The sequence below is a fragment of the Danio rerio genome, chromosome 17 (assembly GCF_052040795.2).
Source record: "Danio rerio strain M-AB ecotype USA chromosome 17, GRCz13ab, whole genome shotgun sequence".
In the NCBI taxonomy this organism is placed as follows: Eukaryota; Metazoa; Chordata; class Actinopteri; order Cypriniformes; family Danionidae; genus Danio; species Danio rerio.
Genome location: NC_141037.1, coordinates 30,599,288 through 30,624,125, shown reverse-complemented (window position 1 = coordinate 30,624,125; position 24,838 = coordinate 30,599,288). Strand labels below are relative to the sequence as shown.

Below are 24,838 nucleotides of genomic sequence, written 5' to 3'. Positions count from 1 at the left end.
AGACCAGGGGCTTTCCAGTTTACGAGTGAAGATATCAACAGCACCCTTGCCACAGTGGCGGCTTCTCTACCTTTTCGTGCACCTCAACCGAGCCCATTGCAGAACATTCCGATGTCAAAATGACCCGATTTGATCCGACGGCCGTTGTAGCCTGTTTGAGAAGCGAGGACGCAGCCGTGGCCGCGTAAATTTGGACGTTGTTGTCTCGGTGTGTGTCTGTCTGTCATATGAGTGGACCATCCGTGGCTCCATTCGTGAAATTCTTCAGAGAAACACGGTTGGAACATCGGACGACATCGCTGACCAACTGATTCATGTAAGTGGATCGTTACTTCACACAACCGCGTGGAAAACAATAATAAAGAACAACGGTAGCTTGTGATAGTAAAAGGTAAACGGTTAGAGCAATGCCGAAGTCTACATGTTCTCCTACAGTCTTTAAAGTGTGTCTTGCTTGATCTGAAGATGTTCACCTGCTCTCCTGGACAAATATGGATGTTTTGGGGGCTTTAAGTTAATTCTTGTAGTTATTGAAAGATGTAGGGCTGTCGAGATGTTAACAGCTGCTTTATAAATGCATGATAGGGGATTTTGCTTCCATTGCTGACTGAAGACCTCCTCACCTTTGCATAGATGTGTGTGTGTGTGTCTTGAAACGTTACTTTGTATTTATGCATTTATTATGCAGACAACATTTTTGCTTTCATTATCACTGTGATAATTGATTGACCAGTTGATGGTTTGTTAATTCCACATACTCTATATGGTTTTGTTGTGTACAATGCAGTGCTTTTGTAGCCTTCATACTGCACCAAAAATGTGCTGCTTAATTTTCTATGCTATTTATTCCTTTGGGGCAATACCTAACTTGCTAAATTCTTGCATGATCTAGGCCTGTACGCTACTGATGGAAAAAACCATGATGGCATACTGTATTCCACTGTTGGATGCAGTTTATGAAGGCAGAGAATGCGTAGACTGCTTTTACACATGCTATGTTCTAATCAGAAAATACTAGTTTTTAGCAGTAATTTAGCAATTTAGGAAATACTATTATTATAATTATTATTAGTGTTAATGGTAAGCATGATAATGGCAGCTAAACCGTCAATATTATTAAAAAGGTTTACGTTCTGTGATTTAAGAAAATAAATAGTGTATTCATTTAACTAAAAAAAATTATTTGATGTTAGTATATTTTAAAATGTATTTTATTACATGATGGATTTAAATTTATTTTATGACCGAATTTTCAGCATCACTTCTTGGCATTGGACGATAACCGGTTTCAAGGTTTATCGTGGTTTTGAAAAGGCAAGGTTTTAAATTCGCAAAAATTTTCTGCTATACCGATATTTAAAGATATTTGTGTTATTGAAACGGTCAAAGACAGGAAGTCAATGATTTATTTTAATTATTAAGCCCGACATGTTTACTCTTCCAAAATATTATAAATGTTTCCTAAAATAAAATATATTGTGTTCAATGGGGGTAAAGTGGTTTATTTTTTACCCAGATTTTTAAAAAGAACTTATTTTAGAGCAGTAATCACAATACTGTGAAACCATGATAGCTTTATCCAAGGTTATTTTACCATCAGAAACATATACCTGGTCCATGCCTAATCATTACTCCAGTCTTCAGTGTCCCATGATCCTTCAGAATTTATAAATTAGTTCGCCATAATTTAAATTTGTATTATTACCACTGCTGAAAAGTTCTCTTAATAGGTTAATGTAATTTGTTTTTTGTCCAAACCATCACATTTTTTCAAGATTATTGGAGTAAAAATTACTTTAAAGAATATTTTCAGATTTTATTTCTTTATGGGCTGTGTAAATGCGCACATGCTGAATAAAATTCTATGAATAAAAAAAACATACTCAACCGTTTGAATGATAGTGTGAATAAATGCACTGTCTATTAAACTAATTTTATTGGACTGCTTTGAGTAATTTGTTTTAATTTTATTTTTTATCCAGTAAATCCAAATTCTCACCATCAGTGTACCCAATAAGCTGGTGATGCATTTCAAAAAGAGGAACATGTAAATATTATAAATGTAAATTTAGTTTTTTTTTTTAGAAGTGTGTGTCATAAATACGTGGATTATGTTTAATTCTAAAATCAAACTTGTAAGTCTGGTGTTTTGCACAAGTGGGTTTTGCCCTCTATAACACAATATCATCACTATAAAAGCTGTTTATCGATTTTATCTCTAACTTCAGTCGTGAATAAAGTAACGGTCAACAAAATAAAAACATCAGTCGATGGTGAGAGAATAGCCATTGGCCTAAATGAAGTCTGAAAATCTCTGACATGTGCTGCTGTCTGAAGATCAAAACTGAATCCAGCTTAGTTTCACTCTCAGAATAACACAGTAAAGTGTTGTGATCCGTTAGAGCTCCTCTGAGGTTTGATTTCAGCTGAAGGGTAGGCTGAGAAGAGAACATCTTTGCATTTTCATGTAAAAATCAACCCCATCGCTATCTAAATACCCATCATCATCACATGTGTTTATATCTGAAATGGGGTTTTATTCCTTCCTGTAAATGACCTGTAGAAGTCACACATGTCTTCCTCTATAAAAGGTCAGCCAGAAAGAGGTGATATTCCCCTTCTTAGTTTTCTTTCATTTTTGTTATGAGATCTCCTGCAGCACATTCAAAGAAGAGAAGCGTATTACCTTGACGCTTCTCAGCTCTAAACTAACAGTCTGAATGGATTGTGTTTCACTTTTCACCTGCAGGTTTCTCTGCTATTATGTTCTTTCTGACACTGATGCTTGCTTTACCTTGGTCTTGTGTTAATCTTGGATTTTCAGTCTTAGTTGAAGGCAGCAGTGTGTTTGGTTGTGTTTTGTTTTGTTTTGTTTTGTTTGCACACTTGAATTATTTAACAAATCTAGCTTTATGGCAGTAGTTCAACTAGAGGTGAAATTCAGGGCACAATTTCAAGCTTCCTTCTTGGAATGAGCTTTATTTGTTTTGTTTGACACATTTACTCTACCTTTTTAAAAGACAAGAAGAAAAGAAGTCAATGCTTCACACTGTAAATGCAGATTAATGAGTTAATTAAGAGTAATAATGATGAAGTTATAGATAAGGTTACACAAGAAAAATGTTTTGTCTAGTTATCAAAGAAACATTGAAAATAATATTTAAGTAATAATAGATGTTTTTAGAGCATCTAATCCATATTTTGGAATGATTTATGAAGGATCATGTGACACTGAAGACTGGAGCAATGATGCTGAAAATTGAGATTTGGTGTTAATAAGATACATTTTTAAACATATTTGCATACAAAATAGTCCATTTAAATTAATAATATTAAGTATATAATGTGTACTCATGTACTCAATTGTAATAATATTTTACTATTAATACTACTTTTAATATAAGTTTATTCTGTATTTTTGACTGAATAAATGCAGCCTTTGTTAAAAATATAATTTAAGACTATAAAAATAATTATATATTTTTCTTTGTATTGCTTTATTTATTTATTTATTTATTTACTTGCATGCATTTGAATATTGAATAAAATCATTCTTGGCATAAATAATGTTTTACTATTTTACAATATTACTATTTTTATTCAGTATTATTGATTATTTATATATATAAATGCAGCCTAATATATATATATATATATATATATATATATATATATATATATATATATATATATATAAAATGTAAATTTCAATTTTTATATTTAAATTGCTAATATATTTATTTATTTACTTGCATATATATAAATTATGAATAACATAATTTCTGGCATGAACAATGGTTTACTTACTATTTTACAATATTCATTTTCTATAACAAATTTTTGACTGAATAAATGTAGCCTTTGCTAAAATTTATACAGTTGAAGTCAGAATTATTAGCCCCCCTTTGATTTATTTATTTATTTTTTTTCCAAATGATGTTAAACAGATCAAGGAAATTTTCACAGTATGTCTGATAATATTTTTTGCTTCTGGAGACAGCTTTATTTCTTTCATTTCAGCTCAGATAAAAGCAGTTTTTATTTTTTTGAGAACTATTTTAAGGTCAAAATTATTAGCCCCCTTAAGCTATTTTTTGATCGTAATCTAATTAACCTAGTTAAGCCTTTATATATATATATATATATATATATATATATATATATATATATATATATATATATATGTGTGTGTGTGTGTGTGTGTATGTATGTATATATATACACAAACACACACACATATATATATATATATATATATATATATATATATATATATATATATATATATATATATATATATATATATATATATGTGTGTGTGTGTATATGTATGTATATATATACACAAACACACACACACACACACACACACACATATATATATATATATATATATATATATATATATATATATGTGTGTGTGTGTGTGTGTATGTATGTATGTATATATATACACAAACACACACACATATATATATATATATATATATATATATATATATATATATATATATATATATATATATATATGTGTGTGTGTGTGTGTGTGTATGTATATATATACACAAACACACACACACACACACACACACACACACACACACATATATATATATATATATATATATATATATATATATATATATATATATATATATATATAACTATTGCAGTTGCCATACAAACTTTATTTCCTTAATGGGTGTTTATGTACTTTGTGTGTGTGTGCGTTCATGAGTGGGTGTGTATGTGTATTGTCAGCAGTGACAGAGAGGGATGAGGCAGCAAATGGAAAAGCCCCTTAAATATTCCTGGAAATCCCTAGAGAACTGCACATTCTGGTCAGCCACCAGTACATGGATTTTTTTTCTTTTCGTACTCTGAGTATTTCTTTTATTATGTTTGTGAAATGAAGAGCATTGTTTTCTGTGGATTATTTCAGGGACAATTTAGGTAGGAGTAGGTGGACTTATTTTTTGACATCAAAATGAGGCACAAGATAAATGAAGGGAAGTACCTGTAGCTGAAGTAAAACAGAAACAAACTTCAGGAGGAGCTCCACTAAACTTTCCAACTTATCTTGATTGGAACTTTTCCTTTGAATTTTATCAGTGGATTTTTTTTGTTCAGCCATAAAGTGTCCAAGTAAGTGTAGAGCTGGAATAAGCCTGGTTTCTTTTGTTGTATTTTTACAAAAGGCATGTTGAGCCACAGAGAGTGTGTGTGAAACACCCGTCATGAAGGCTGTAATGTGTTGTGTACGTCAGATGGGATTTAACTTTTCTTGCTGAGAGTGTGAATTATTTGATGGGTGTGACTTAAGTGTGTGTGTGAAAATATGAGCATCCCACATGGCTGTCCAAACATGGCTGTCATTTTTTTCTCTCCAAAAGCTATTTATCAGGGCAGCAAACGTTTAACTGTTTCAATTATAAGTGACTGGTGTTTGCTTGTCCGCAAAAAAATTGTTTTTGTTTTATTTAATTCAATAGATTTTAGCATGTTTGCTGGTATATTCTGGGGTGTTAGTGGAGGTGCATTAAGATTGTTGTGTGTGTGTCCCCGCATGGTTCTAGAGATCAAAATTGTACTTTTAAATTTATTTTTGGTATATTTTCACAGCTAATTGTGATAGACCCTTTTCACAAGACTGTTATAAGGTGTTTAACGGTCATCAATCTTAAATCCTTGAAAGGTTTTAATATTAAGATTTTTTTAAACGTATAAACATTTATATGTATGTATTATATCATCTTTGCATTGAATTTCACACAACAAATTAATGTGTGTGCGAGTTGTTTCTAATGCAGCATCTATGGGGCTAAGAGTAAATTTGAGGTTATTCTCTCCTCTGGCTGCTGTAATCAGACACTGTTTTTCCTTTTTCTTAAAGTCTTTATAACACCATTGTGGTGTTTTTTTATTTTTTATATAATTTCAGGAAACAGGATTGTAAAAAAAGTATTTGTTTTACTCTTTGATTCACTGCGCTCTAAGTTTACCCAACTATGATGCTTTTCTGTTGCTGAGAATCCTAGAAATGTGAAAAGGGTCTATAATGGAAACTAATAAAGTAAGTTATGAGAAAAAACATCAAAAATCTGTAATTTTAGGATGCAAAATGCCAAAAAATATCCCTCCAAAATCATAGAGGGACTGACTATTACGTCATAAAAAGATTTATTTGGTCAAGATTGAGATCATGAGTTCATCTCACACCATTTCTCACTTTGAAAGCATCGTACATTTTTAAAATCATGTTTTGATTAAGTAATTGTTGTTATATTAAGAAAGACCTAAATATAAAACAGATCACAATCAACAAGGGCTGAACAATTTGGGTTAAAATCAAAATCCGGATTAATTAAATATTTTATCTCGATTGTGATTAATGAATGATTATTGTAATTATTTATTTTATGTTTTTGCCCTCATAGTTCACTGACAAGTATTGTACAGTAAATATGCTCACATATTTTAAGTGAGAGATTTTTGGAACGGAAGGTGGATTACTTTATTTTAAAATAATTGAAGGAAATACACACTATTTACTGTCTACGATTATTAATGAACATCAATTCTGAAGAACTGAAATTAAAACACACATTGCCTAAAACGCAGCTCTCTGCGCTGCCCAATAGCAAAGCTTGCAATATGTGTGGTTGTGAGTGACGTGTAGAGTAAGTAAATTTTTTGAGAGGTGCGCGGGTATGCGAAGGCTGCACCGGACTGTACTTGTGTCATCGGCAGAAGTATAATATCATAATAATATAAATATAAATCATAATATAAGAAGTAAAAACCAGCCTTAACAGAGCAGGGTCCACACACAGTAGGGAAAGTAATTGAAAAAATAGGCATGGGCTGGTGTAAATTTCTGATGGGATAAAAACACCACAATATCACTGTGTTGTGATTACTGCTCTTAAATATATATATATATATATATATATATATATATATATATATATATATATATATATATATATATATATATATATATATATATATATATATATATATATATATTTTTTTTTTATTTTTTTTTTAAATGTCTGAGTAAAACAAACAAACAAAAAAAAAAACGTTTTCCCCTATTGAACACAATTTATTTCATTTTAAGAAACGTTTATAATATTTTGGAGCAGTAAACACGTCAGGCTAAATAGTTTAAATAAATCACTGACTTCTGCTCTCCTCATTAGTTTCAAACACACAGATTTACATACGCTTTAGGAACTATATAGCAGAATATTATTTTTATCATATTAAAACCTTGACTTTTCCAAACTGGGATAAACGTTAAAACAAGTTATTGCCACATGCCTATTAAACAGTTTGCTTAACTCTTTCTTTTAGATTATAATGTAGTGATATTTTTTCATTTCTGACCAAAACATGCTAACACTATATACAGAAATGGCACAAACTTAAATGTTGTATGCCACAAATATCTTGTCAGAGTTTTTTTGTTTTTTTTTTTGCTTAAGAATCATTGGATGACATATTAAAAGCATATTAAAAGGGTATTGGGGGTGTACAAAACTGTGTCAAGGGGAACAGTGTGCTGGTTTTATGACTCAAAACAAAGGTGTTTAGTTACAAAAGGGAATGTGAATTTGTAAGTTAATGGGAATTTTTTTAACTATTTACCCATTCATCTGGTGCAAATCATGAAACTAATTGGTAAGAAAATTAGTAGCACACCTTTGTTCAGCAAGCCTCGCCATTTTCATTTGTAGTCCAGTTAATGTGGGATGAGTTGCATTGCTAAACTTTGTTAGTAGTAGTTTAAATCACTGATGGCGAATAGGTTATATAGCAAACAACAATACAAATAATGTTTCTTTATCAAGAACTATTGCTTTATTTGGTTTAGTTTATCTGACTAAAGCTTTTTAGACTCAACTATATTAGTACACTGTAAAAAAATCCTGGTTGCCCTAAATTTTTAAGCTGAATCAAATTAACCTTGAGTCCATTGAACTTATGTTACGTTAAACTGACTTAAAACAGCTTGTGTAACTTAAAAAATTAAGTTAGAGCATGATTACTTGGTTTAATATGTTACAGTGAACTAAAACATATGCTGTCAGGACGAATTGATTTATTTTTTTTGCAGTGTAATGCTCTAATTTTCACATTTAACATATTTGGACAAGCTCTAAAGCGCTCCATAAATAGCCCTAATTCCAGTTTTCTTGTGTGTCGTAAAGTCTCTGTGCTGGAGAAGAGGCATGTGTGGTGGGCACCAGTCACTCTTGTCAAATAACTGTGGTGTCCTGTGCCTAAAGGAATTCTTCCAGCATTCGGCAACGGATCCGGGACCTTCCTGCGTGTGCGGTTAGCATGAAGCTGCTTCATAGAAGAGATATTATTAGAGCTAGCGAGCCATGCCTGTTATGAAGGGATTTCCCAGTCTGAGAGCTGCCGGTCAGGAGCTGTTGATGTGGCAATGTAAGCACAATGTCAAAGCGTCGTCTTGGTTGCAGACATTAGCATATGGAAATGACTTACCTCTCTGTCTGTCTAAGCTTGGATCAACATGTGAAACGGATATGGATGTTGGACGGTGTTTAAGGGGTTAATGGGTCTGACGTCGCCTGCGTCACTTACTCGCAGAAGGTGATAATTCAGTCATGGCTTAGTTTGCTGTCATGTTTTTCATAAACAATTGTGAAATGACACTGCTGACATCATTTTGGAATTGTTTGTTGTTGTGTCTGTCAAATTGAAAGGTTTGTGTTGGTGAATAGACAAACTCAAATCCAATCTAATTAGATTTAAAAGTAAGTGTGTGACGATGATATACATTAATTAAGGACATGAGAGATTTTTTAGATGACTGAAAACTTGTGGGTCACTTTTTTTTGATTGTTATCCTCCATAATATAAAACTATCAATCATCAACTTGTCTAAATTTTCAGTGTAAGATACTGTACCATGGTAAGATACAAATAATATACCACATCCTTAATATAGATAATCAAAATATATAATTTGTATGTTGATTGTAGAATTTTAAAAGTAATAAATAAATTGAAAGACATTTTTAAAAAGTTATTGCGTTATTACAATATAATGAAGCTGTCTCTGTGTATGTGTGATTGTGTATGACTGTAATATATTTTATTTATGTGATGTCGATGAACTAGTGGTGTAACGGATCACAAATCTCACAGATCGGATCCCATTATAGCTCTTTTTAGTCACGGATCGGAGCATTTTTTTGCATCTGCCATAAAGGTTAGGAGACAAATGTAATTTGCTTTGCATTTATTACAAAAAAAGTACTGCAAGACACTTTTGGTTTTACAAACAGAACTTAAAACTTGTAGAATAATTAATAATAAAATGAAGAAATAATCAGCTGAATAAAAATAAATAGTAAAATATTTAGTACTGTGAAAAATGTACTGTTATTACTACTGTTGCTGATAACGCTCAATGTAAAAAGTGTCGGGTCATGTGTGTTCCGAACCGTGGATTGTGACCCGTATGATGCAGTTATTACTCTAGTGTTTTGTCACATGATCCTCTCAAAATATTGTATAATAAAACACTGTAAAAAATGCAGGGATCCACGCAATCATTTTATGTTGTCCCAACACAAATTAAGTTAACTTAACACTTTTGTGGATTAAAAATAATAAATAAATAAATAAATAAATAAATAAATAAATAAATAAATAAATAAATGTTGTCCCAATGAAATCTCAAGAATTGTGTTGTTCATTAAAAATAAGTAATTTTAACGAGAAAAAAAAATTTATTTTGAGTGTATTTACTCCAAATGTTATTTTTGGTCAAACTGCCTATATAAAAGAAGCTATCACAACACAATTCTTATGTGTTTTTTTAGTTTTTTTTTCTAATTGTTTTATGTTCAATCCACTTAAATTTGTAAAATCTGTATTGAGTTAACGTAATTCCCTTAACGCAATGCAAATCGCTTGTGTGGACCCCAGCATTTTTACAGAGTTGTCTGCAAAGCTAGTTTCAAGCATTTGAAATGCCCACAGATGATATGAAGAACTACAGTGGCGGTTCCTCTAATAGGACACCTGGTAACCTTCAGAGGAACTGACTCATTCATTCACTAAAATCAACTCGGGACCAGTAAAAGTAATTACAAGAGTCAAGTTAGACATCTGAAAGTCAATCGTAACTTGTTTGCGGATGCCTCTCGGTTTGATAAACTTTTCGACTGTTAAGTGTGTCTTAAATGTCCAAATGCTTTTAGGGACCTCAGGTAGTCGCACCTTAAAACCACCAAAACCTGCTGATATAAAAGGGTCAGAACAATAATCCTACTAAATGCTGATCAACAACTGTGTTCTTCAAACTATGGCTGAAAATCGATTTTTTTTTTCCCCAAAGAGGTTTGGACCTGATCTCAAAAGAGCCCTTTACTACATTTTATTAATGTTTCCCACATAATAATCTATGATTTGAACAAAAAAAAACAGTGACAGTAGACTAATGATTCAGTTTTTTTTTAAGTAAAAATGTTTACACGTTTTGTATAACTAACTACATTAAGAAAATGTGTATTTCATCGTTTTGGTGTGTTTTTGTTTTGTTTTTGTTTTTTTATTTGAGTTTAGACCCTAACCTGTGTGTTTTTTCTATCTCTCTTCAGGTCATGTCCGCAGGGCGTAATGTGGAACAGCAGATTCCCCTGCAGCAGCGTCCTCCATCTCTTGCCATGCCCTCCATGGCCCAGCGGCCCAGGCCCGAACCAGGCTTCTCTCCCCTGCACGGCGGTTTCCGGGACCACTTTGTCACGACGCCTGAGCCCAAGTATTGCTGTGAGACCTGCAGGCTAGTGCTCTGTAACCCACGCCAGACTGAGTGTGGACATCGCTTCTGTGAAAGCTGCATCAATGAACTGCTCAGGTGGGTGAAGGATTATTAGTGAGGTTTATACAATATCTATAATGTGAATGTTATAATAATAAGGAGCTATCACTAGTCAAGGATTTCGATTTAACCCTAGATTTAGATATTTGATCATAGAGCTGTTTTATGCTTGCATAAAACATTTTTTTAGCTTGATTTTCATTCATACCTTCCTTTCAAGTGTGTCTCCAGTGATAGAGATTTGATTGCACTAACCTGCATGAATGAACAAAAAGAAAGAAAGAAAGAAAGAAATAGTTTAAGTGTGTTCACACTTATAGTTTGGTTCTGCACTGAAAAAATGCTTTTCCTACATAGAGGTTTTGTCTCGTTTATAGTCTAAATATCTAAATTTTCTTAAATCAAGAAGAACGTTTTAGACGAGCATAAAATACAGTCTTGTTTTCATAAGTAATATGTGAAACTTAAGTGAGTTTTTCCTTAAAACAAGCTCAATAATCAACAAGATAAGCAAAATAATCTTGCTTTTGTTTTGAAATACATAAGAGTATTTTGCTCGCCCCATTGGCAGATTATTTTTCTTGCCAGACAATGCTTTTTTCTTATCTAGACAATTCTTCTTAACGTAAGATTTTTTAAATATTTGGATTAGAAAGTTGTTTTAGTTTTTGTAGTATAGTTGGGACATTTGGTTTGGCCAAAGAAAAAAGAAAAGCTATATTTTAGCTGTTCACATTGTAATTTTTAAGACTGAACCTAATGACACAAACCAAAGCAAACATGATTAACAAAAGTACTTGCTGGACTATTCTGTGTGTACGTAGTGTATATATATGGTGGTATTTCATCTGAGATCCTTATAAAGGGCCTATATAAAAAGTATAAAAGGATTCAAAACAGAGCCAAGTATTCCTTTGTCAAAAAAAGGAGATGCATTTACTATGTCTGTTGTGAACTTTGATGTGTACTATGATTCAAAAAAATACTTCAGCATTCTGTCCTTTTTATGGTAGCATCTTGTGACACTATGTGCTTTTTTTGGTTAGTTTAGACGTGTTTGCTCTTTGTTGCATTGATGCATGTCAAACTGCACCTGAGTTTGTTTGGAAGCTGCGTGACCTATATTTTTTTTTACAAATCACAGACTACTAGTTTGGTGCACGCTGCACAGCAGGATTGTGGCATTGTTGTTCGTTTTAAATTAACCAAACTTGCCCTTAACATTTAGAAAAAAAAATGTAAATAAGATTTTGGAGAAGAAACATAAAAAAGTGTGCTGTAAGTATATTTTAAGGCCCCCCCCCCCCAAAAAATATACATTGTTAGTGCAAAATTAAGAAATCCAATCATCAAATGTTGGCTAAATGCATTCCTGACCACCACTTAATGAACAGTAGATTCAGTCGCTTGAATCTGACCATATAGCCCATCTTGGGTGCTTTTACTCCTTGATTTTAATAAGATAAAGTAGATCATCATGTGATAAAGCCAACTGCTTAATATTATCTAAATCCAATTACTTTAATGAGATGGTTCACTCACTAGTGAAAAATTTCTGGCCATTTATTCATCCTCAGTCCATTCAAATGTTGTTGACTTTTTTTCTTTTTCTGTAAAACATGCAGTTTTTTTTTTTTTTTTTGCAGAAACTCCTTGGTGATAGTTAAATTCCAGGTGACATCCACCTTTCCTGTGTGAGATTAAAAATATGTACCCAGTGTTAATTGAGAGAACATTATTTTTAAACAAAATAGTTTTAATAACCTATTTATGTTGTCTTTGACATAATTGCAACATTTCTTTTGTATTTTCAAGATACTAGTATTCACCTTAAAGTGAATAAACTAAATAAAATAAGTCACCTTTATCTCGAATGGCCATAGAGTGAGTGAAAGCTTTAAAACAAGCATTAAGAAAGAGATATAGCAATCTTACGCAGTTGACTTCTTTTTAGTTTTGTTTTTAAACTTATTTTACATGCAAATTTATGTGGTGTATTAGGGCTGCACAATATCTCCTTTTAGCATCGATATCGCAATGTATGCATCTGCAATAGTCACATCACGAAGATATTCAACATCCAGTCTGAATTATAGTTGACAAGGAACTACAGAAAATGTATTTATTCACTTTTTTTAATATAGAATTTATATGATTTATGCAACAACAAAAAACATCTTTCTTGCTTTTCTAGTCTAAGTAAATATCTGCTTTTCAAAGCAAAAACATGATGATTTAATTTACCTCACTGGCAGATTATTTCCTTAAAACAAGCAAAAAACTCTTTATTTTTCACTTATTTCTTCTGATGGTAAAAACTAAAGAATGTTTTTACTTGCTCTAAGAATGTTTTTGATATTACGACTAGAAACAAAACTAAACTAAGTAAGAAAAGCTTTTTTTTTTTTTTTTTGTATTTTGATCATTCAATTTCTGTACCCGAATACTGTTAGACTCCCTGGAAGACCATCAAATAGAGCTATCCAAACCATCTTCTGAAACTGTATTCATATCACAATATTTATCGCAGAAAAATATAATACCGCAATATCAAACTTTTCCAATATATGTACTGATGTTCGCTTTTTTTTTTTTGGATTACTGGTTTGTATTGTAAAAAGAAATAAACTAAACAAAAATAAATAAATAAATAAATAAACTAAAAAGTAAAGCTATCTCTTTCATGTTGAAAAATCTAGGGTATTTCCAGGATTTTATTTATAAAACACCAGTCATTTGAACTACTACTACAAAGTTTGCTTACATTTAGAACCATCTTTCTTTTTCAGTAAGCCTAACCCAGTGTGTCCAGCTGATCTACTACCACTTTTTGAAGATAAGGTAAGAAAGTGAAGCCAAACGCTGCAAGGACACACCCACTCCGTTACATAATAAATCACACTCACACAGCTCCAAGTGAAAGTAATGAGGGCTGGATAACAGGCAGCACACAAAACAATCTTGTTTTTTTGCTTTTTTCCATGCAAGATATTCCGGGATGTTTGCTGCAATAGGGAAATCATGGCTCTTAAGGTCTACTGCCGAAGTGAGAAAAATGGATGTAAAGAACAAATGTGTTTACAGCAGGTCATGGTAAGTCATATGATTCTCAGACACAATAGTCTACATATCATATGGTAGATTCCTCCAGACTAGAACCAGCCTGGAGCGCAAAGAAATCTGAGACTAGAACTTGTAAATCATTTTAGTACTGTAAGGAGATGTGGGTTGTAGCCAAGATTTTTGTTTAAATCCATCTCTTTTTTTGCTTTGAACAGGAGCATTTGGTAATTTGTCCATATTTCGAGGTGCCGTGTCCTTTGGGAAAGTGTAAGGAGAAGATGATGAGGAAAGATATGCCCGAGCACCTAAGCCGCAAATGCAAACACCGAGAGGTCACCTGTGAATTCTGCAGTCTCAAAATGGCCCTCACTGAATTACAGGTACCACACTTTGCCCAAAACCCCCCAGTTCCTATAAAAAGGACCTGAAATCTCATGGAAAGTACTTAGAAATTCAAGCAAGCTTTTTTTTTTTTAGATATCATTGAGTTTTTTTTTTCCTTGATTGGAATTAGTGGACGTCTCGGTTCCTCTATGAGAAGTATTCCCCTTGTGTGCTGTCATTAATGTCCCATGACCTTTAAGTTTCACATTTGTACAAGGAACTTAGGGGAATCTCCCGTTATGCAGACTGTCATTTAGAGAATGATCGATGTGTGTTTTCACTTCAGTAATGCTTTGTTTTTCCGCCTGGTTAATCCTGTCATTATTACTCTAGACACTAACAGTTTTTTTGGTTTGGTTAAGCGTGAGCATCTTGAAACATGTCAGAATGCCGTGTTTTTGTCGTCTCTCTTTGCAGAAACACAAAGAAACCGTCTGTCCTGCATTTCCTGTAGCATGTCCTAATCATTGCTCGTTTTCTTCTATTCTAAGAAGTGAGGTAGGCTTGGACTGCATTTACTAACGTGTGTGTTTTGCTTTTGAATGATGTAAAATGAGTTGATTCATTTTAGGCAGATTTATTTTTTGTGATGTATATTTATGGTGTGGATGTGTCTCTCTTAGCTGTCAAGTCACCAGCATGACTGTCCAAAGGCTCAGGTGACCTGTTCCTTCATTCGCTATGGATGCTCCTACAAGGTGACTTTCAGTCTCTCCTACTAGAGTAGATTTTTATTTTAAAATATGTGGTTAAAATTAAGTGTGAAATATATTAATATTTAACCTTAACATTCAACTTTAACCCTTTTAAAACAAGCATTTAACTCTTAACGTGTTATCAAAATCTGTGCGCAACTCTTCTCACAGTAACACACATTCTACAGGACTGTCCTGCAATTTTTTTCTCGTCAATTTTTTTTGCAAAGTGACACCAGAAATATTATTTAGAATTTTTTTAAATTATGTATTAGCAATAAAAATGTATTTAATTTATACAAGAATTATTTATATATACCTTATTGGTAACTTTAAAATAATATTCCATTAGTTTATGTATTTACTAACATCAACAAACTATTAGTAATGCATTTATTATGGTATTTATTCATTTTTGATAATGTTGGTTAATGTTATTTAAGTTAAATAACGTTAGTTCATGTAAACTCACAGTGCATTAACTAATGTTGACAAGCACGACTTTGGATTCTAATAATGCTTTTTTTAATGTTGAACTATGATTAATAAATGCTTTACAAGATTATTCAAAATTAGTTAATGTTAGTACAGACATTAACTAATTGACCATTATTTTTAAAATGTTACTAACCTATTTATTTTAGTATTTATTTGATGATTGATTTTTAATTGTATATTTATTATTGAAATGTTTTTGCCATGAAACTAGCCTTTAATGCTGATGTGAAAATAAATAAAAAATACATTACATTACATAACTTTATTAAAATCTGTATACTTGTATACTAAAACATGAAGATTTTTTGTATAAAATTTTATATTTTAAAAATAAATTAATATTGTATCTGATCAGCAACTTCTAATCAGTAATGAATTAATGTGATAACAAGAAATGTAGTAACGTATCGAATGTGACCATGTTATTATCATGTTATTACTTTATTTGCTCCTTTTTAAATTTTTTGTTTATACAATGCGTCCTCTATACGGTACTCAGCATTTTGAAAATAAATATTTTTATCTATTTTTCAGTGAATATAGGCAATGTATTTTGGTGCATTAAACAAAACAGATTTATTAAACAGTAATATTTAATAAAATAATATTTTAGTCACCAAACATATTTAGAAATGGAAAGATAATACAATTAAATTCAAGCAAAATATTGCACAAAATATTTTTCAAACCAATTTGTCATTTTTTTGCTTCTCTTGAATTTATTATTTTTCTATAACATATAAATTTTAGTATACTGGTTTTTGGACCGTTATTGGAGGTTATTTTGTTAGATAAGCTCCAGATTTGGCTTCAGTAATGACCAATCTAATGTATATGCACAAATATAATATTGAACAGCTTCCTATTAAAAATATTCATTTAAAAGATAGATTTGTGAGGGGATAGATATGCTGAGCACTGTAAATATTCATTGCTTGAAATAAAATTAGGAACATTTTATTTAAATTTTTAAAATGTATAATTATTAATCCCTCTGGAATACTTATTTTAATTAATTTGAATAATTTCAATAACTATTATCAAAAACAGTCCATTTTATTAATAACAAAAACAACATAAATATTATTGTAGCTTTTTTCAACAAAATATATAATTTTTTTTTTCAAATATAAATTGTTAAAATTGTTTATGCAATAATGGTTTGTCAATAGACATTTATAGTATAGATGTTATAAACAAATATTCAACAAATATTCAAAAAATATTCTGACCTAAAAGCGTGTGAAGCTTAATATATTTTACATCCTTTATATCTAAATGTACTTCATATATATAGTTGGGTCCAAAATGCTAAACTTTTTTTTTTGTGCATCTTTAAAAAAAAAATGTTTAAAAAAAAATAATTATAACAATATGTATTTTGAGCATCTTAAAGCATTTTCAAAGTTGTTAATACATAATATAGAATATACTAAGAATAAAATGCTGTTGTTATTATTATTTTGTTTTTTGATGTTAATTAATTTTGTAATTATTAATATTTTTTTTCTTTAATTTTTTTCTTTAAAGTCTTCTAAAATGACGTTTTTGCAGTGAACAATATTGACATTAAATTGAATGGATTTTTTAAGGGGCTGAATCAAGAGATGAGGGAACATGAGTCCAGTTTTGCATCTGAGCATCTAAGAATGATGGCAGTCAGAAACACCACACTAGAAGCCAAGGTAAAAGTCAATACACTTCTCATTTACTGCATGTCACTATGTATTTATCACATATAAGAGACTCTTTTAATAACACCACTTGCTTCCGTTATAAAAATGAATGTGCTTTTTGCTGTTTACATTTTTAACATGCATGTAGCTCAGTCACAGATAAGCCCTGACTAATGTGTGTGTGCGTGTGTGTAGGTTGAAGATGTGAAGAGTGAGTTGATGGAGCGTTATAAAGTTCTGCCGAGTCTCAGCAGTCGTCTTGCTGAGGTGGAGCGTCAGTATGAGGAGATGAGAGAAAAGAACAGGCAGCTGGAGCAGAAGCTGGTCAGCATGCAGGTGAGAGCCATCACCAACAAGACATTATATTTTCTTTTCTTTTTTAAAATCATTTGCTGAAGCTAAAAATAACTTCTACTTTGTTTAAAGTGACGCAAGTCTGCTGTACCATGCACTACTTCTGTCTGACAGACACTTCCATGTTTTATAGCGCCTCAAAGTCTGAAACTGTAATTGAAAGTCAGGTGTTTAAAATTCAAACCTGGAAGTAATGTTTTAGGGGATTTTGAACATTTAACAATGCAATCTAGTAGTTGTAGTTACTTGTAATGTTTAAAATAATGTTTCTGAAGCAGTGTTGTTTTAGTATTAATAGATTTTGTAACCTCTATCAATAATTTTAATTGACGTTTTCTTGTTACACATTAAACCAAAATCTCATAAATGTATCTTTTGTTTGAATTTTATTTAAATATAATAACTCTGTTTTGAAGGACCATGTTAGACTAAAAAGTGGTTAAATAGCTGCTGAAAATTAAAAATTTTCCTCCACTAAAATGGCAGATCATTTTATCATAAGGCAAGATAACTGTAATATAGCTCATTTTACCTTGTATTAAAAACTGAAAAGAAAACATATGCTGCTGAAATGATAGTGGCAATAACAGTAGCAGATATAGAAACAGGGTGAGCACAGAAAAACATATTTAACATCTGTAATTGTGAAATAGAAATCTTACAATTTATTCAAAATCACAAAATACTTTGCATCAGAAATGAATGAGGCATTTTAAAAGACATCCAAGTTATGCTCTTAATATTTTAGTATACTTAATGGAAAATGTTTTTGTTGATGTAGAAAAAAAATAAAATATTAAAAAACATAAACAATTGGTTAATTGATAGATGAATCAAAGAATTTACTGTGTTCAGCATATATAAGTGCACCCCTCACAAATCTATCTTTTAAATTAATATTTTTAGTAGGACGCTATACAATATTATATTTGTGCATACACATTAGATTAGTCAGTGCTGAAGCCAAATCTGGAGCTAATATAACAAAATAACTTACAATAACGGTCAAAAAAACGTTAAAAAGGTTTTCTTTTTAAAGAAAAATATTAAATAGAAATTTCAAAAAGAGGAAAAATCAAGAGAAGCAAACAATAAGGCAAAATTTAGTTTAAACTTTGTAGGTTGTCATTATTATATATTTTTTTGCAATATTTTGCTTGAGTTTAATATTTAAATTTCTAAAAATGTTTGGCGACTAAAATATTATTTTATTAAATATCTGTTTAATAAATCTATTTTGTTTAACGCACCAAAATACATTGCCTATATTCACTGAGAAATGGAGCAAAATATTCATTTTCAAAATGGGCTGTACTCAATTATGCTGAGCACTGTATATTATTATTTTTTTATCAATTTACTGTAAGAGACTTTTAAAAACATTTTAAGCATCTTACCGACTCTAGACTTTCTCTACTGTGTAATTTATATAATATGTACATGTTGTAATTACATTGTTACCACTGTATATTTATGGGCAAAATAAGTGCAAGAAAGATGCATTTAAACCCCTTTTCCCCCAAACTTCTACAAATTTCTAAACGCCAGAAACCCAGCTATGAACGAAATGTTAGCCCCCTGTTTCTTTTGCCCATAATTTCTGTTTAACGGAGAGAAGATATTTTCAACACATTTCTAAACATAATATTTTTAATAACTCATTTCTAATAACTGATTTATTTGATCTTGGCCATGATGACTGAATAATATTTGACTAGATATTTTTCAGAACACTTCTATACAGCTTAAGTGACATTTAAAGGCTTAACTAGGTTAATTAGGTTAACAAGGCAGGTTAGGGCAATTAGTTAAGGCAATTAATTTTTATTTATTAAAAACTGCCTTTATTCTGGCTGAATTAAAACAAATAAGACTTTCTCCAGAAGAAAAAATATAATCAGACATACTGTGAAAATTTCCTTGCTTGGAAATTTGGGAAATATTTAAAAAAGAAGATAAATCAAAGGGAGGCTAATAATTCTGACTTCAATTGTATATGTATGTGTGTAGATGTTGATGAGCTCTCACTCAGAGAAGCTGCTGGAGGTGGAGATGGAGCTGCGGGAGCTCCGTCCACTGCGGGCCATGAGGGAGGAGGTGGAGACTCTCAGGGGCTCTGTGGAGAGCATGCGCTCGATGGTCTCTTCTCTTGACTCAAGCTGTGTCAATTCTGCTTCTGGTTCTCATACCCTGGGTAAGAAAATTTTATAAATATTAGAGGTATAACTCTACATATATTTGTATAAAAATGTCAGTCTTTCAGTTTGGTATGCATATGAACTGAATAAATACATTGTTTTTTTATATATATATATCTTACTGTCTTTTAGTCAATGCTGTGCCAGATGATGCTTGCAAAAATCTTTACTAGGCATTAAATAGTTCATCTTCTGTCTAATAATTTCAAGATGCTTTGTGCTTAATCTTATAAGGGACAGTCTTATCCTTTAATTTCTATTTTATTAGGAAATACAGTACAACAAAACAATAATAGGCAATTGAATGCTCAGTTCAAATGCAATAATTTCTTCCTCTTTTCAACTGGTTATAGCACAAAATTAACATGGATAAAGATCTTGTCTCATTTAATCACTTGGGTAAAAAAGGTCAATAAAACAGCTTCACACTTTGTTATAGATTCCTTATATTTTACTTAAACTATCAGTGATGTCTTAATTATTTAATGAACATCAATCTGTTATGAAACGCATTAAAATACAGTGTATCAATTGCAGTTTCAGAAATGAATTAGATTTTATCATTTAGACATTAATACAATGGCTCCACTTGTATCTATGCCTTTTTTTATTCAATTATTGGTCCTATTTGATATTAAGTGGCCTTAAGTACTAGGTTCTTACAGCACATCAAAAAAATAAATATAATCCTGTGTTCATAATGTGTTGCAGAACACAACTGGTGTTCTTAAGGTGGGATTTAGGTGAGGTTAGGTACAGGTTTTGGGGTATGGGTAGGTTTAACTATGGATTAAGGTGAAATAGATGGTCAACAGTGTTCAATCAATCATAAGTACAATGTATAAACATGCATTCACACTATAAGTACATTGTAATAGATTAATAATTTCAGTTTAAGTATGTATTAGTTAAGGACACTTAATATAATATGGGACCCAATTATTGATTATTACTAATAAATAATAAATGTAAGAGACTTCCGCACCTTCTTCACAGTTCCTAGAACTATTGTGTGGACCATGTTTTTTCCTGCCAGAAAAATGGTACCAGAAATATGATCCAGGGCAAATGAGTTCTCTGTGAATTGGGCCTGGTGGCTAGCTTTGTTGAGTTTTTTTAACTACCTAGTGTGAAAATGATCGTAATCTGCAAGTAATGGCTCTATAGATGACAGCATTAGCAAAGACAACTTTTAAATCTTTAATAACATTGCCTATAGCCTTGTGGGCAACATATAGCGCCATTGTGCATTGGGTGACTCAAGTTCAAGTCCCAACTTGCAGACCTTTCCTGATCCCGTATCCCCTTTCTCTCTCCAACTTTGCTTTCTGTCCAGCTACTGTACTATCATAATAAAGGCAAAAAGCTATAATATGGTTTAGCAAACCACTGTTAAATTAAACAAAAATATACATACCAAACCGTGACTTCAAATCTTAGTACTCAACCATCAACTTTGTGTACTGATTCATCCCTAATATACACCAATACAAGTACTGATGTGTGACCCTAACACTGATTATTTTTTAACATTTGTCAACCCTGTCTTCAGCCTCCTTAGAGCAGCAGCTCACACGCCATGATGACCTGATGAGCGTTCACGACGTGCGGCTGGCAGAGATGGATCTGAAGCTGCAGGTGCTGGAGACGGCCAGCTTCAATGGTACTCTCATTTGGAAGATTCGGGATTACAAAAGGCGGAAACAGGAAGCTGTGGTCTCCAAAACCCTTTCGCTCTACAGCCAGCCCTTTTACACGGGGTATTTCGGCTATAAGATGTGCGCCCGCGTCTATCTCAATGGAGATGGGATGGGCAAAGGCACACATCTCTCGCTCTTCTTCGTGGTCATGCGTGGTGAATATGATGCCTTGCTACAATGGCCGTTTAAACAGAAAGTAACATTAATGCTAATGGACCAGGGGCCGGCAAGAAAACACTTAGGCGATGCCTTTAAACCGGACCCCAGTAGCAGTAGCTTTCGCCGGCCCACTGGCGAAATGAACATCGCATCAGGCTGTCCGCTTTTTGTGGCTCAGACTGTGCTAGAAAATGGAACCTATATCAAAGACGACACCATCTTTATAAAAGTGACTGTAGACACTTCAGACCTCCCTGACCCTTGAGTTCAACTTCAGCGGGTCCAACTAAAATCAAGAGTCACGCAGAGCCCCTTCCAGCCAAGACTTCAGAGGGCGATGCTGAACAAGGAGCATCCCACAAGTGTGGGGTTCTAACAGACCAAATCAGGAGTTTGGGCTCGTGTGATGGCGTGCTCTTCTGGAAACAACAGTGCCTTGCTGGGCTAGATGGTCACAGCCTTTAAGAGGAGCACAGAGTAGACGAAATCTCCCAAGTCAACCACATCTCAAATGCAGCGAAGAGTAAGACGTCAACTCTAATCCAAGAGACATTCTCGAGGAAAAACAAAAGTGAATGGTTACTAGATCAGATTCCCAACCTCGTTCCTGGAGGCACACCGACAGTACACATTTTAAACTTGTCTGGCTCTTAATCTAATCCGGAAATGTAAGGAAGATGGTGTACTTTTAAGTGTGTGTCCAGTAAAATGGTTGGCACGGTTGATTAACATCCAGCCCAAAGTGAAAGGAAGCCGTTAACGTTTGTCATTGGGTTTGCCTTCATTGAGTATGAATGCAGCTGAGGCTAATAGTCTTTGTAAAGTCTGGAAGGTAACCCTTTGTGTTTGGTAATTATGACAAGATTTGTGTTTGATGGTTTTTTGGTGGTTGTGTTTAATATGCAAATCAGTACTTGAGCTGACATCTGATGTGTTGTGGTGGTGTGATGAGAACAGTTGACATGAAGAGGAGTATTGTGACTAGGAAGTCTTGTTTCTGTTGGTGGGCGGGCGGTGGATGTGTTTCTGTGTAGTGGATATAAAGGACCTGACTATGAGCATTCATGAAGGACTACATTGGCACTAAACAGTGAGCCTGTGCTGGTTCCATTGTCAAAAAAAGCAAAACCTCAGTTTTAATGCATGTAAAACCTATTCTTACTTGACTTAACCTTCCCTGCGTTTACCACTTTGACACATTATTTAATGTAATGTTCCAATTAATAGATGCTATGCATCCAAACCTATTTTGTGCTTTTTTTTTTTGTATTTTATTTTTGAAAACAGTCTGAAATAATGCCTTTATGCTTCCAGCCATGCTGCCAGAGACACATACAATAATCCAGATCATTTTTCATGGTAGGGATGGTTTTTGCACAAGTATTGTTTGAATGTGTAATATGTGTATACATATAGCAGTATAAAATTGTTCTGTTCTTATAGATGTGTCAAACTGAAGTCCTTTTTTATCAGAAAATCTTAAATAGATCTTCCTATGCAAGTCATCTTGCTATACCTGGCTGCGGAAACTTTTGTTTTAACATACTTTTTTGTTATTTGAACTGTTTTAAATAACTGACCAACAATAACCACATTAAAATTAAGATACAAATTACACCAAATGAAAAGAGGATTTTTACAACAAAAAACTGTGCGCCATGCATGCCCGTCCACTACACCACTGATGCATGTGCACTTTCATGTCATTTACATTTTATTTGTATTTATTGGCTGTAAATGCTATCCGTTTATATTGTTTTATACCAATAAACCTTTCAAAGGGGGCTTAATTTTGCATAATGTCTTTAATAGGTCGAGTTAGTGGGTTGTTAGTCACAGCCTCAAACACCACTCATGTCTGACGTACACAAAACTAAAAACATTTCAAAAATTTCAGTCTTTTCTGATTGGTTGAATCTTAAAGGAGATACAGTTGAAGTCAGAAATATTAGCCCACTTTTTAAAAATATTTCCAAAGTGATGTTTAACAGATTCAGGAAATTTTCACAGTATGTCTGATAATATTTTTTTCTTTTGGAGAAAGTCTTATTTGTTTTATTTTGGCTAAAATAGAAAGCAGTTTTTCATTTTTTAAAAAACATTTTATGTTAGGAAATGTAAAAGACAATCGTCTTGTGTACAATTGTGACCTTTAGCGCTCATCGTCATGATAAACTCAACATGTCTTTTCACAAATATTTTAAGTAGTAATAAATAGTTAACAGCATTCTCTAAAATATGTCCAAGAGTTGTACACACTGCTCTGGTATTGTAAAGGCATCAACATTACATAATTATGACGATGATCAGAGCAAACTGAATGGTCACTTTACATGGTTGTTGGCCAATGAAAGCTGCAATAGAGTCCAGGTTTTCTGCAGTGGTGACTGGTGGTTTGCTGTCTCTGAGCAGGAAGCTATTACCCATTTATAAGACAAAAACAATTACTTGTTCTAGTGACGAATCTGACTATACTTGTACGCACGCACCAAAAATCTATAATTGTGCAAGTGTATCTTTAAAATAGTGTTTAAATAAAAATAATGCATTTCCCATTGTTACTAACTGTGATTGCGCCAATAAAAAATAAAGGAAACACTTATAGTTTTATTTAGGTGATTAATAAGTCGTTAATAGACTTACAACAGGGCTACTGAGCCACGCCCACCTTTATATTAGAGTCAATATTTATTCAATGGCTTTGGTAAGTTCTCTATTTATACCCAGAAAAAATTACATAACGAAATATATTAAATGTAATACATATATGTTAGGTAATAGATTCGTCATTTTTATTGACAATGGTTTTTGTCCAGTGTAATGGTGCATATCTTACTTTAGCAGTCATTTATTCTGCAAAATGCTTTTATCATTACTGACCACTAGGTGGCGTAAACGCACAAGATTGAATGACATTGTTTACCTCGCTGATATAACAGGGGAATTTCAGTCACAGTGACACAATGTAGCCAGTCCATATCCTTCACACACACACACACACACACACACACACTAGCTTTTTAGTATAAAGTCCAAACACCAAATATCATTGAGAGCCGTTGCCAAAAGTAAATATATTAAATTATATTACATCAAAGTTGCCATAGGTAATTTCCTAACATTTCATAATAAACATAAAACATCACTTTTAGTCGTATTAACTAATGCAGTATAAACTTTTTAAATGAACACTTATTGCAGTAAAAACAAACATTTATAACACACAGGGGAGTTCAGTGTTGAATAC

General features: G+C 32.4%; 1 protein-coding gene across 2 annotated transcripts; it reads left to right on the top strand.

Annotated features, from left to right (window-relative positions):
• Positions 1–23,375, top strand: traf3 (TNF receptor-associated factor 3). 2 transcript variants are annotated; one of them, NM_001003513.1, is given in 11 exon segments: positions 154–316; positions 10,644–10,900; positions 13,654–13,705; positions 13,853–13,957; positions 14,143–14,307; positions 14,729–14,809; positions 14,935–15,009; positions 17,097–17,189; positions 17,376–17,516; positions 19,545–19,728; positions 21,285–22,339. In NM_001003513.1, coding segments are annotated over 10 exon segments (1,722 nt in total). In that variant the 5' UTR covers positions 154–316; positions 10,644–10,646; the 3' UTR covers positions 21,857–22,339.
• Positions 23,376–24,838: the final 1,463 nt, after the last annotated feature.

What these genes read in the sequence shown, in the direction of transcription:
- traf3 (XM_087288948.1), top strand. Translation starts at nt 10,647, where the DNA reads ATGTCCGCAGGGCGTAATGTGGAACAGCAGATTCCCCTGCAGCAGCGT. An exon ending in GCTATGGATGCTCCTACAAG is followed by an intron (nt 15,010 to 17,096) that starts GTGACTTTCAGT and finishes GGATTTTTTAAG; the next exon opens with GGGCTGAATCAAGAGATGAG. An exon ending in AGAAGCTGGTCAGCATGCAG is followed by an intron (nt 17,517 to 19,544) that starts GTGAGAGCCATC and finishes GTATGTGTGTAG; the next exon opens with ATGTTGATGAGCTCTCACTC.